We start from the raw sequence: 14,760 nt of genomic DNA, 5'->3' as shown, positions 1-14,760 counted from the left end.
ACGTTTTTCCTTTGCATTTACACGTACAGACGACAATGTTGTTAAATGATCACCGTTCACGCGGATGCGCAAAAACGATTAAATACGCTGTATTATAAATGCCAGGCCAGTAGTTGGCTTTGTAAAGAAAAACTATGCACATATAGACTGAACGCATAATACGCATGCACATTACATCACACATTTTTCACAAATTCGTGTTATTGTAGTTTACATGATGACGATAATGGTATCGTTTTCAAAAAACGTAAACTTTGAAACCCGTTTTCAAATGTTTGCGTTTTCAGGCCCCCAAAACCCAGTTGGCGCGTATATGAACGGCCAAAACGCATCAAAAGTTTTCCATTTTTAGTTGAAAACAGTGTCGTGTGAATGGCCTCTCAAATGTGCAGTGTTGGGAACCACTGCATTAACCAATGCCCAGCGGGCACCTTGATATCAATTTGACGTCAAAAGTTAGTCAAGACTTGATCAAGATACTGCATATCATTTTAAGGTCAGTTTGAAAGGCAATGTCTTCCAGTGGTAATTAGGTGAAAAGAGAAAGTTAATACCCACACTGAAATTGGTTTATGTATATGCAGGTCAATATGTTTGACATTCAGTTTACATCAAATCATGGATTGGTTTTGACGTCAATTTGATTTGCATATTTGACCCTTTTTTTTTTACGTTGATTTTGACATCAATTTGATCTCTTTTCAACATCAATTGCCCTAATAGAACCTTATTGTAAAGTGTTACTGAAATATTTAAAAAACTCACCTCAAATTTGGAGATAAACTCAGCAAAGATGCCAAAGAAGGTTTCTGTGGTTGTGGCCTTACTGTCTTCTCCGAAGTAGGAGGCCACTTTATGAAACTCATCCATTGCTCTTTGCTGCAAGGAGTCTAGGGATTGCACAGCTGGATGACAGTTTTCCAGGAAGCTCTAATATCAGGGTCAAGGGCTGATACATTGCAACTTATAGATATATTTTCACAGGATAACATATTATGTGCTGACTCAATCTGTAAGAGTAACTACTTTAGTTTTTATTAAATTTTTGTCACCATCAAACTTATTCCTAAAAATGTTGTTGATTGGTGGATACACTCATAACCACTGCAAAGCGATCCTCTGAAGTAGCTGGGATTTTTACACAGGAAGTTCTTATGTCCTGGATGGTGGAGTGAAGGTCGCTGAGATCAGCAGTAACGGTCCTCTGATTTACTGCATTTCAGTAAACAAGTGTGAACATCAATCATTCATCAATACATTTAGGCCTAATTGATGCTATAGCAAATATTATTTTTGCATTTCCATTTGATCCAACAGCAAAAGAGAAAAATACACTACCATTCAAAATGTGGGGTAAGTAAGGTTTGTGTGTGTGTGTGTGTGTATGTGTGTAAAGAAATGAATACTTTTCTTCTATCCTGAAAAGATACCATGGTTTCCACAGAAATATTAAGCAGCACAACTGTTTTCAAAATTTAAAGCAACTTGATGTAATTTGGGCATGTAGACATGGTCAAGACAATCTGCTAAAGTTCAAATTGAGCATCATGATTGGGAAGAAAGGTCATTTAAAGTGCTATATGTAGTTTTTCTACTAAAATGAATCCTTTTTTTATTGCTTGTGTGTGAAGGGGTTGTAATCTCACATTAAAATGATCCACTTTGCGGGTTTTGCTATTACCTCTGAAAGCAAGTATTATTATTTTTATGTGAAGGTGCCGGGTCGGATTTACCGCAAAATCCAGTGACGTGACCTGCATGCGCGCTCCCGAGCCTCTCGCCTTGTCTACTGACTTTGCACTCAACAGCGACGACACTGCAACTTATGACATGGACTTATGACTTATGCAACTTATGACATGTCTGATAACACTAACAAACGACCTGCTCCCAGCACAACACAGACTCCAACACAAACTCCACATATTGAAAAAAAAAAAAAAAAAAGATATATATATATATTTTTATCTGCTGAAGCTCGTAAGGCCAGACGTGAATCGGATCAACTTTGGACGAAAACACGGATCAATATCGGCAGGGCATTTGAATCATGGAGAAACCTCCGCTTTGTTCTGGGTATAAAAACAGACCCGGAGTTGGCTTTCATCCTATTGGACAGGTAAGCTAACATTGCTACATTAGCTGAAGCAATGAATGTAGATGAAGCGTAGATGCTTCAGCATCTACTAAGAGTATATTGCGTCATTCAGTAAGCGGCTGCCTGGGACAAGTCGAGTGCACAGACTCTTCGCGTATCTCTCCACAGAGTCTGTGCAGTGAGTTCGAGCACTCGCTTGTAAACTTACTGGTTGCAATCTGAAACATCACCGCTAGAGGCCGCTGAAAACTACATATAGCCCCTTTAAGTGGCTACTTCCAACAGGATAACGCACCATGTCACAGAGCCCAAATCATCTCCAACTGGTTTCTTGAAAGTCAATAATAATAATAATAATAATAATAATTCATTACATTTATATAGCACTTTTCTCGGCACTCAAAGCGCTCTACATATGGAAGGGGGGGATCTCCTCAACCACCAACAATGTGCAGCATCCACCTGGATGATGCGACGGCAGCCATATTGCACCAGAACGCCCACCACACACCGGCTTATTGGTGGAGAGGAGACAGAGTGATGAAGCTGAATTAGTATATATATGGGGATTATTAGGAGGCCATGATGGACAGAGGCCAATGGGCAAATTTGGCCAGGATGCCGGTGTTAAACCCCTACTCTTTCGAAGAGTGGGATTTTTTGTGACCACAGAGAGTCAGGACCTCGGTCTCATCCGAAGGACGGTGCTCTTTGACAGTATTGTGTCCCCATCACTATACGGGGGCGTTAGAACCCATACAGACCACAGGGTGAGCACCCCTGCTGGCCTCACTAACACCTCTTCCAGCAGCAACCTGGTTTTCTCAGGAGGTCTCCCATCCAGGTACTAACCAGGCTCAACCCTGCTTAGCTTCAGTGGGTGACCAGTCTTGGGCTACAGGGTAAGACTTTGAAAAAGGGCATAATAGGTCCCCTTTGAAAATTTTAACAACCCCAAAGTTTTGAACAGCAGTGTATATACAAAAATCTAATAGGAAATTGTACTGACAGCTTACCTTTGGCAGCTAGTGGCACTGTTATGAGGTCCCTGGAGAAGCCGAGGAGTTCTGGGAAGTGTTGGCATAGTGATTTGGCAAGAATATGGAGGAAGGTCGACTTTCCATCAACTGTTTTAGTTGTGTTTAGCTGGGGGGTATTTAAATTCATAATTAGGAGAAATGTAAAAAATTTTTTTATACATATATATATAATATGAACAATGTTTAATAAAACAAACATACCTCAGTAAGAAAATTAATTTTGAATCCTGTTGTTTTATTCGTCTTGGGCTGACCATTATTGAGATAATTTCCCATTGCTAAAACAAACTAAAACCAGTGCATATTGTAAGATTAATATTTATAATTAAGATAGCAAATGTTTAAAAATGAATGGCTCAGAAACACCAACTCCTTTGCATAAGATCCAGGATTTATTTATCACTTATAATTCATTATTAAGAGGCATATCTGCTGAAATAAGTGTTTTACCTCCAGGATCTTGGCCAACCTCTTGCTGTTTTTGAGCTCTAATGAGGCTTTGTATATGCATTCGTATGCGGCTCTCATTTCTTCTGTTTTCTCCTGCACAGTGGTCTTAAAAAGTAGACTCCTTAGTCTGGTTTTATACTCAGGAACTAGTAGCATCTGTAGAAAAAGCCCATAAGAATCAATTATTATTTACATTAATTACAGAACTCAGGAAAAACAGCCTTGGTCTCAGGTAAAAGCACCTGTAGGACGAACTGGTCGGGCTCACTGAGCTTGGCGGGGTCCTTATCGTAATGCTGAAACTGTTTGACCTCCTCGTCGTCGGGAGCGTAGAGCAGCAGTTGTTTAATGTGTGAGGGTTCCAGGCGCTCGGTGCTCATGGTCATGAGGATTTCCCGCAGTTCTTTCGGGGACAGCTTCAGATGCGCTATGAGGATAGCTGAACAGGGCAGCCAGATTTAAAGGGTTAGTTCACCCCAAAATTTAAATTATCCCATAATTTATTCACCCTCAAGCCATCCTAGGTTTATATGACTTTCTGGTTTCAGCCAAACAAAATCGGAGTTATATTAAAAAAAATATCCTGGCTCCTCCAAGCTTTATAAAATTTTAGTGAGTAGAGCTTGAGTTTTTGAAGATCCAAAAAGCGCATCCATCCATCCATCCATAATAAAAGTAATCCATACGGTTCCAGGAGGTTAATGCAGACCTTCTAAAGTGAAGTGATGCGTTTTTGTAAGAAAAATATCCATATTTATAACTTTATAAACTATAATCACTGGCTTCTGGTAATGGCTGTAAGCGAGTCTAGTTCTGGCGAAGAGTGACCTCTGACCCAGTGAAGCCAGTGAATAAACCACATTTTTCTTACAAAAACGCATTGCTTTGCTTCAGAAGGCCTTTATTAACACCCTGGAGTCATATGAATTACTTTTATGATAGATGGATGCACTTTTTTGGGCTCCATCAAAAAGGTACCATTCACTCCCATTATAAAGCTTGGATGAGCAAAGATATTTTTTAATATAACGCCGGCTGAAAGAAGAAAGTCATATACAGTACAACTTGGATGGCTTGAGGGTGAGTCAATTATGGGATAATTTTCATTTTTGGGTGAACTATCCCTTTAATAAGACATGGATTCTTTACCTTCTCAATGGGAAAATTCTCCACACAGTTGCTACAGCAGCAAATACCTACAGCACCTCTTTAACCCACTCCTACACATTACGTCAACGTAACACGAAACAACAAACCTGACTCAACCCAGAGCTCAATCTAGATGATTGCACTCCAACACAACCCTACTTATACTCACAAGCGTTGTAGGCCTTCTTATGGGAGAGAATCTCAACCACGTCTTTCTTTTTAAAGTTCTCGGGCAGGAAAGTGGGCTCTGGAAGAGAGACTGACACATTTAATAACAATGTAAGGATGTGCTCTCCTTGCACCAGTAGTGGAAACAATATATGGAGGGTTATGAGAATGAAAAGAGGCTGTGAGATGCCAATAACTGGATGGGAATGATGGGATCTGAGAGACATAGCTCTCCATGAGAGATGAGCTGAAAAGTACAAAAATAGACAAGGTAATTGAGTTCATTTTTAGCAGCAAAATGAAAAGCTACAAAAAGGATGAAGACAGCAATATACAGACTGATGAGATGTTACATATTAATTCTTTATAAAAAAAAAAGTCTTTGCCCCATTTTATCATTTTATGTGGTTGAAATTTATTTTGGTAGTACATATTTTTTTATATATATTATATAATCTTATATATATAAGATCTTATAAAACTTACCGACCCCAAACTTTTGTAATAAACTGTATTATTAGAATAAAATACATAATAAATTAATACATTCATAAATTAACGTTAAATGAAATAATTATATATTCTTAAATTCTTAAATAATTTTTTTATGAATTATAAAATTATTTTATTCCTTGAAATTATTTTCATAATTTAATTAAAGTCTTTCACAGTGTTCTGTAACACTCAAATAACTGCATTTAAGTAATGAAATATATATATATATATATATATATATATATATATATATATATATTTTATTTTTATTTTTTTGTTCATGAAGACAACTTTTTAAACATTCAAAGATTTTGGTTGACGATCTGATGACATTCAGTGTAAAAACACAGAGAAACAGTCAGGGGCAAACACTTTTTCATAGCACTGCATGAAAGGGGATGATGATATGTACATGCAATATCACATTGAGCCGGATATAAAAAAAAAAAGAAAAGAAACCTTACTGGAATTCCTCTGTGTGCCGAAGTACAGATCCAGATCCAGGTACTTGACCATGTCACTGAGTTTATGATAGTCAGGATCATCTCCAAGCTAACAAACAGACATATCCACTCAGTAATGCATCATCACATGACTTCCACTTTCACTTAAACATTCAATTCTGATGTGCACTGTGGTTGTTATGCATCACTACCAACCTGTCCCCAGATAGTTCCTTCAGAGTTCTCCACCTGCTCCCAGCGCAGTCTTTTCACGCTCATGTGGTTGTTGTCAGAGGCTTTCGGACTGGATTTGGGCAAAGGTGGTGGATCACAAGGTGGGGGTAGAGGAGGTGGCGGTGGTGGGGGTACCTTGCATGAGAGTGTGCTTTCAAAGCTTTGCTGGGAAGATTGGGAATGGAGGCTCTTTTGTTTGGTCAGGCTCGGGGAGCTTCTGGGAGCAGAGGTCTGCTGGCTCTGGTAGATGGACTGGGTGTGATGTCGTAGGTGAGTGTGATGTGCGCTTGGATGTGGGGGTTGAGGGGAGGTGTGCGGGGATGATTGTAGGATGGGATGAGCCTTTGGTTGGTGCAGCTGGAGAACAGACTGAGGCTGGGGAGAGGAGCGTCGGACAAGGGTGCGCTGAGCCCTGAGCTCCTCACTGGTGGGCAGCACTTTGTGTAACAAGGGGCGGTTAGTGAGGAAGGGGCGAGGTGGTGGTGGGGGCGGGACTATTATCGGGTGGTGCTGGAAGGCTGGAGGAGGTTGGGGCAAGTGCTCCGGGGTGAGGGGGAGGGGCGAGGGCGGGTCGGTGAACTGGAGAGGTGGTGGCGGGGGCGGAGGACTCTGGGGTGGAGGGGGGATGTGGTCAGAGCCTGAGGAATAGGTGACTGAGGTGGAATCATCGCTGCAGCTGTTATCTTCACTGCTGGCACTGCTTAACTCATGAGGCATGTTCACTTCCTGTTCATCCTGGAAACTCATCTGACAGTGTCACAAAGACAATTAGGGCTTAAAAAAACAACATGGTACATAAATGTATATAATGCTCTTCCAAAAACAATTTAAAATAAAATCTGAAATGTGACCCTACATAGGACAAGGGATTTAAAAATAAAAAAAAATAAAAAAAAAAAAATAAATAAATAAATAAAATAAAATAAAAGTTCACTGCGGTGCCCGGGGAGTGATTAGAGGCCTTGCTTAAGGGCACCTCAGTCATTTCCTGAGAGTATTGAAAATCGAACCCACAAACTTCGTGTTACCAGTCTGACTCCCTAACCATTAGGCCACGACTGCCAATGATAAAGAAATTAAATAAAATAGGTGACCCTACACCTACATAGGACAAGAGATTTAAATAATAAAATAAAATAAATTATAAAAAAAAAAAAAAGGAAATGTGACTAGCTATACCTACATAGGACAAGATGTTTAAAACATAACATTAAAATGAATATATAAAATAAAATGCGCATTTTATGTATAATAATTTACATATATTTTTGTGACATTAAGTTAGCTGATAAATAGTAAACTCTTTCTGTGTCTGACACTAACCTCCTCATAGTCATTCTCTCCTCCCTTAAAGTCATCCACGATATTGACCCGGTGGCCCAACTGCTCGCTCAGAGCATCCAGGAACTTGTCGGTGTCTCGACTGCGAGGTGGGCGTGAGAAGGTGAAGAGCTTCCTACGCTGGGGCAGAGGGCTAGGTTCATCAGAAGGCAGGGGGGAGGCAGGGGGACTATCCAAACTAACATAAGGATTAGACTCCACACTGTCTGGAGAAGGGACAGTCTGCTGGTAAGGATCATACTGAGAGCCAGGAAAGGGTTCAGTCCATGAAAGAGAGAGGCCTGACTTACGGCTCCCTGCAAAATGAACGAAATCATGAGGAACATTTATAGTACGCAGGAATACTATGACAGATATTACTAAATTTTCTAAAAAGTTTCCAATTTACATAAAACTAAGAACTAAAACATGCATACATTAAAGCTGCAGTCCGTAGTTTTTTAGCTCTTTGTCGCCATCTCTGTTTGAAATCTGCAATTGCAGTTATTCACGGAATTATCAGTTTTACGTGGGTTGTGCCTCAGCACGGCACAGCACGGATTAATGAATGTTTTGAGGAGAATGCGCGGCTGTCAGTCACCGCACCGGTGAGGATACTGTCATTCGCAATCACTGATTCTACTTTTTGGAAGAAAGACCAACATAAGAATTTTCACTGGAAAATGTCATCTAAACAAGTAAGTAACATCCACTTTTGTTCTGACCAACTAAGGGGAAAAAAAGCATTGCAGTAAATCGCGCTGATCTAACGATCGCTTATCATATCACGTCAAACCGTGCAAATTATGCTTTGTTCTCAAATTGTTAATGTTAACATCAGCATTGCGTGACTACATTTAATGCCCTTCCGATATTTATCCTTGTTTTCGCATAGGCCCGGTTGCAGTTTCTATTTTTCTGTAGCCACTCTGGAGGTGAATCTCCAGTTGTCAAATTGATTGTCCACTGATTGTCGTTTGAACCTTTCTGGATCCGCCGTCAAATTGATAAGTTTAATTATATCAAGTGCCGTAAGAAAAGGCTATAAATCTCCACCTCCAACATCCTCACAGGCAATATAGCCTACTAGCCGAGACACCTTCTTTATGTGTACAGATGTGACGTAATGACGCAAAGACATGCTCGAATTTCCCGCGGAAATCCACCAGTACCACTGGGATTAAAAACATTATTACAAGCTTACCGTTTTGAATCGAGCTAAGGCAAGCACATAGTTTTGAACACTGGCTGGTTACTTGCTCAAAAACGTATTTTGGATTATTTTTAACCCCAAAAAAGTTACGGAATGCAGCTTTAAATTAGGGACTTTCAAACTTTTTGATTCCATGGCCCTACTTGTAAGGAACTTGTACTTGTAACCATCTTTTATATTGTTATTATACTTAAGCAAAATAACTACTGTATAACAATAATATCTGGACTTTTTTTTACTTTTTTTTATTTTATTTTTAAACCCACTTTTAATGTTAGAACTAGAGTATAATTCTGAAGAGAAAGATAAAAAAATGTAAAGTTTTTTTGTATAATAATTTTCACAACAAATATTTTTTTCTGCCAACTTATAATCTTCAAATATTTCTTTTTAGTTTCTTACTGTTAAAATATATTGTTGTCAATAAAATAATATAATTATTATATTATAAAAAAATAAATAATTGGTTAATAACAACCAACTAGTCTTTATAAAGCTAATAATAAAAGAAATCATGCATAAAATATATTTAATTAAAAAGCTAGTGTGTTAACTTTGAAATAAGTATATTTTATAATATTTTTTTCTTAAAAAAAAAAAATCCTCCTAGCAGTCCCTTATGGCTCCCTGGAACCCAGTTTGAAAACCCCTGTGTTAAAATCTTAAATGATCTACTTAAGCAAGCACATTTAGTGTCAAAAGGTCACACAGGTCCTACGCAGCCAATATCGTAATATCTGTCATCATAATCATGGCTGCATGTCGGTCTCTTTATCTGAGGCACCATGTGTCAATTGTGGATGTCAGAGTAAGCTCAGAATACCTGTGTTATTATGCGAGAAAGACAAAGTGTATGTATTGTTCTCAGCGTGGCCCAGGCCGACAGCCCTGGGTGAGGAGTGACTCTGGAGAGATTGGTTGCTCTTCTCGGGATAGACGTTCCCAAGCTCCGTGTACACTCCTGACATCTACGGGTTGGGGCGTGGTTAGATGAGACTAGGCATGATTTCATAATAGCAGTGATGACCGTGCAATGAATTGTGGATGAGCAGTAAATGGTACCCACGTGGTCGAGATCTGGGGACTCTGGGAAGGAAGTCCCATCCCCACACTGTCTTTCTTCTGGAGTCACAGGGTCAGTGAATGTTCCTGAGACACAGAGAGAGCCAGTCCAGAAACAGAGCATGTGCACTGAAAGCTGCCTGCCCTTTAGGAGCTAAAAAGAGACTGTGGGCAGTGAGCTTTAGCAGTAGCTCTGGAAGGGGGGCGGCTGAGAGGCGTACAGCGCTTGCAAGCAGTTTAAAGCTATTTCCTAATAGATGCTGGTGAATCATAAACATGACTGAGAGGAGTTCTGACTGCTTGTTTACCCCACAAGAGTGACAGAATGGCATGGCTATAGCTGAACTAATGTTAAAATGAAGCGATGCGTAGCAGATACAGTATTCTATATAAACTATATTAGTTATATCATATTATCAGCAGGATCCAAAATGAACAAGCATCAAATGAGAGTCAAAACTGATTTTTTGACTTTTTTTGTGACGCATGTAGTTTCATAGAGGGATTGAGAATAGCTTATCTCATGTATGCAAGGGGAAAATCAAAATAATTCAAATTAAATCAAAATAATAATAAATGACACTACCATTCAAAAGGTTGAGGTAAGAAGTTTTTGAGAAAAATTATTTTATTCAGCAAAGATGCATTAAATTGACCAAAAGTTTTTTTGTCAAATAAATCTATTTATAAATGTACTGTATATAAAAAAAAAATTCAAATAAATGAACTTTCTATTTATCAAATAATCCTTAATATACGTGTCACGGTTTCCACAAAAATATTAAGCAGCACAACTGTGTTCAACATTGATGATAATAAGAAATGTTTCTTGAGCACCAAATCAGCATATTAGAATGATTTCTGAAGGATCATGTGACACTGAAGAGTAATGATGCTGAAAGCTTTGCCATCACAGGAATTTTTTTTACATTTTAAACATAAACTTTGTAATAACATGTCAATTTATTATTATTACTGTATGTTTTGATCAAATAAATGCATCCTTGCATAAACGCATGCAGTGAGCATAAGAGACTTCTATATATTATTATATTATATTATTGTTGTATATGTTTAGTGTGGAAAAGGTTCATTTTGCACCCTGCTCATCGATCAAAAACCAGCACACTGACAAGTGGAAAATGACATACCCATTCCAAGGTGAGTGCCGATAATGCAGTCATCTGAGCTTCTCTCTCTCACATTGTTTTTGTGAGAGGTACCTGACACTCGCATGGAGCTGCTCCGTCTGTGTGTTTCTGGACCTATCTCTGGTTCTGCAGTAATACACATGAACAATTACAATGCATTCAGGACAGAAAGCCACTAGAGGGTTGACATTCACACCGTGGACTCACGACTAACCTGCACTCTTGAAGCCCAGGAAGCGGGCGATCTTGCTCTTGCAGTGTTCCTGTTCCTCGTAGGTCAGCAGCTGGTATATAAACTGCCAAATCAGCTGCTTGGCAGGAGTGTCCAGCACAGGAAACACATCTACAATGAGCGTGTCCACATTCCTGTTTACATGCAACAGAGGAAGCCATTTTAGAAATAATTGGGCTGCTTTCTCAGCAAGCAGTCGCGCCAGCGAGCGTTATTTATTAAATTTGGAAGAACCCACAGATTGTTTCTGATTATGAGTAGGCCTATCTATTTATGCTTGAGGCTGAAGCTATTTTTGAATGCTTTTCACATTTGCCTTGCCGCTGCCAAGCTGCAGAAAATCCCTCGCTGTGGGAAAAGCGTGCAATGACATTTGTAATCATACGGAAAGATGGTTTCAGTCTACGAATGTCAATTAGCTATGTTGCCTAGAATTGGTTAACACATTTCTCATTGTGTTTTGGACAAACAATTGCATTGGTCACTAGTAAAGTCATACCTATTAAATACAATTACTTCTCTAATTAACAGAAATCTAAGTTTGGAATAATTATGTCACGTTTTGTCTGTGTTTTGGTTTCATGTTCAAGGACTTTTAGTTTGTTTCTCTTTGTTTCCTATGTTCCCGCTTGTCACTGGTTGTCATGGTAATTCATTGTTTGATTGATTAGAGCACACCTGCCCCTCAGTAGTTTAGTTGTTCACATGTATATAATGCCCTTTGTTTCAGTTCCTAATTGTTTGCTGTTGTTTGTGTGATGCATGCTGTTACGTTGCTCTTCTTCTGTTTGGATTATCCTAACATTTTTGTTAAATAAAATTCAGTCCGTGACATTATGATTCTTTGATGTTTTTGAAAGAAGTCTCTTATGCTCACCAAGGCATATTAAAAATACTGTAAAAACAGTAATTTGTGAAATATTATTACAATTACAAATGTTTTCTATATTAGTATATTTTATAATGTAATTTATTCCTACTATGGCAAAGCTGAATTTTCAGCAGCTATTGTGTCACATGATCCTTCAGAAATCATACTTAATATGCTGATTTACTGCTCAATTATTAATATTGGTTCAAATTATTATCAATGTTGAAAATAGTTTTAGCTGCATTTTTGTGGAAATCATGATGGATGTTTTCAATATTCAAAAGAACACCATTTACTTGAAATAGAAATCTTTTGGAAAATTATAAAGTTGTCTTTACTGTCATGTTTGATGCATTTAATGCATTCCTGCTGAATAAAACTATTAATTCTTATTCTTATTTTTTTTTATTTTAGTTACCCCAAACTTTTGGATGGTAGTGTATCACAGTTTACACAAAAAATATTTAGCTTTCAACATTGATAATAAGAAATGTTTCATGATTACAAAATCAGCATATTAGAATGATTTCTGAAGGATCATGTGACACTGAAGACTGGAGTAATGATGCTGAAAATTCAGCTTTGCCATCACAGAAATAAATTACATTTTAAAATACAAATTACAACAGAAAACAGTTCTTTTAAATTGTAATAATATTTCACAATATTACTGTTGTTACTGTATTTTTTATCAAATAAATACCGCTTTGGTGAGCATAAGAAACTTCTATCAACAGCATAAAATAAATCTTAATTATTCCAAGCTTTTGACCTGTATACATAATACTGTTGTTAGGGTCGAAGTTGGTACTAAAACAACTTAGACAAGGCTGTTTTTAATCTCAGTGCTGCCAACCTCAACTAATGTAACACTAAGTCGTGTGTCTTCTCCCACTCAAGTCATTATGAATTTTGACCTGACCTGTGCTGAAAGAACGTCTCCAGAGCTTTGCAAATGGTGTATCTTTCTTGTAGGGTGAGGAGGTGTTCAAGTTGCTGGCTGAAGGTACGGCCGTGCACGCGGATGCTGGGAGGAAGGATCTCGGCCACCCACTGCAGGGAGCTGAGGGCCGGGGAACGTGAGCGCTGGATGGTGGGGGTCTCCTCCGGCTCCGTATCTGACAGCGGATAGTCTACAGGGCCCTCTTCCACCACTAAAGAGGGCATGGCACCACTGCCCTGCAGCATGGACACCACCTTCTCATGGGAGCAGTTCCTAAATGTGCATTGAATAGAATTCATGTGTAATTTGAACAAATAATGAATTAACTATTAGCATTGATGCAGCTATTTGTTCTTCAATAGTCTAGTGGACGATACAAAGCTGAGAAGGTTTTGTACAAATCAAACTTAAATTATATTTTTCATTATTTAATTAACTTGAATAATATAACATAATGTTAGGTGGCATTATATAATACTTTATGCATACTGTAATAAAGTACTTATAAATCACCAGCAAAATAGCTAAATCATAGTTTATATTGTAGCCTCTAGATTGTTAATACATTAATAGGCATTCATTGTCACTGTAATTTACAAATTATTATTGTTTAATTAACTCATATATAAAGATCTTTTGAATTTTTTCTAACCCTAACTGATTTATTTTAACAAAGTGATCTCATTAGTATTTGTATGTATTTTACGGTTATACCACACGGACGTTTACATATGTTTGCATGCATAGACACAAAAACACACAATATTGGCGTACCGACAGCATCTAAAACGTAAACCATTTACTTATAAACAACTTTACAGATGTACAAATGTCTATGAATCTTTATTTCATCTATTTATATTGATTAATGGAATTAGTTGGTTGATTATATTCAATTTGTGATCAATGAGATTATGTTTCCTGTTGCATTTAACGCAGTTGATTCATGGACTTAATTATATGATTTCTGTTCTGTGAGACTGGTGAGGGAAGCTTTAGTTTAGAGATCGGAGAGGGATTATATAATATGGGACAAAATGGGGTGCAAGTAGGATCTTTTTTTAAGTAATACTTATAAATGTACACTTGGTGTTGGTGAAAAAAAAAAATTTATTGGCATAATTAATTCAGTGTTTGTCAGTCCCCCTGAGGCAGCATGAACTTGAGCATCTACTGTAGTCGGGTAAATTGCAGTGCTCTTGAGATTAACTACACAGCCAAGAAGCAGCTAAATCATGGCCGCAGGAAAGGGATTTACATTTAGGCCTATATCAACAAAGGTTTGTTAAGGGGCAGAATGCATAATACAAATGTATAATATAAAATGATGAATACAGTGAAATGAATAATAGCTTGTTTCTGACCTAACTAACAGCTTTACTCAAAATAACATTGTTAACCCTCAAAATACCTCCCTTCAAATCCTCATATCACATGGAGTACTAAACATAAAGTGTTTGTATTACCTTCCTTTCCCATACAAATGAACATATGAAAAATAAATATTATTAAATAAATACAAATATTCTCATCCAACCGCACACAAAGCATGCTGGGAGATGAAAAACCCCCTGCCCCAATTAATGTTTAACTTGTGTTTTAATCAATTGAAATGATTTAATTAAAACACTATTTAAATGGCACATTTGAGTTACATCTACTTGTAATATTTACAACAATTTTTTCTCTTATGCTCACCAAGGCTTCTTTAAAATGATATATATATTAATATCACTATTTTAATATATTTTAAAATGTAATTTATTCCTGTGATCAAAGCTGAATTTTCAGCAGCCATTACTCCAGTCTTCAGTGTCACATGATCCAGAAATTATTCTAATATTCAGATTTGTTGCATTTCTTATTATTATCAGTGTAAAAAATAGTTGTG

The 14,760-nt window shown here is 37.7% G+C and overlaps 1 protein-coding gene across 4 annotated transcripts in view; it reads right to left on the bottom strand.

The window, feature by feature from the left end:
* The window catches only part of grid2ipb (glutamate receptor, ionotropic, delta 2 (Grid2) interacting protein, b), a 35,801-nt gene that overhangs the window by 5,846 nt on the left and 15,195 nt on the right, over positions 1 to 14,760 (bottom strand). For 2 of the 4 annotated variants that reach the window (XM_084435090.1, XM_084435093.1), the window contains 15 exons: positions 12,849 to 13,142; positions 11,038 to 11,189; positions 10,824 to 10,949; positions 9,677 to 9,759; positions 9,434 to 9,578; positions 7,401 to 7,714; positions 6,060 to 6,824; positions 5,865 to 5,952; positions 4,907 to 4,996; positions 3,831 to 4,027; positions 3,589 to 3,744; positions 3,340 to 3,426; positions 3,115 to 3,244; positions 1,094 to 1,212; positions 766 to 930 (listed from right to left, as the gene is read on the bottom strand). In XM_084435090.1, the coding sequence (XP_084291216.1) occupies positions 766 to 930; positions 1,094 to 1,212; positions 3,115 to 3,244; positions 3,340 to 3,426; positions 3,589 to 3,744; positions 3,831 to 4,027; positions 4,907 to 4,996; positions 5,865 to 5,952; positions 6,060 to 6,824; positions 7,401 to 7,714; positions 9,434 to 9,578; positions 9,677 to 9,759; positions 10,824 to 10,949; positions 11,038 to 11,189; positions 12,849 to 13,142 (2,911 nt within the window). The remainder of the gene's footprint in view (positions 1 to 765; positions 931 to 1,093; positions 1,213 to 3,114; positions 3,245 to 3,339; positions 3,427 to 3,588; positions 3,745 to 3,830; positions 4,028 to 4,906; positions 4,997 to 5,864; positions 5,953 to 6,059; positions 6,825 to 7,400; positions 7,715 to 9,433; positions 9,579 to 9,676; positions 9,760 to 10,823; positions 10,950 to 11,037; positions 11,190 to 12,848; positions 13,143 to 14,760) is intronic. The other 2 variants (XM_084435091.1, XM_084435092.1) reach the window with 2 other exon arrangements.

The sequence above is a fragment of the Rutilus rutilus genome, assembly GCF_951802725.1.
Source record: "Rutilus rutilus genome assembly, chromosome: 16".
Taxonomy (NCBI): Eukaryota; Metazoa; Chordata; class Actinopteri; order Cypriniformes; family Leuciscidae; genus Rutilus; species Rutilus rutilus.
The sequence above is the reverse complement of the archived record's forward strand: the minus strand, read 5'-3'. Positions and strand labels throughout refer to the sequence as shown.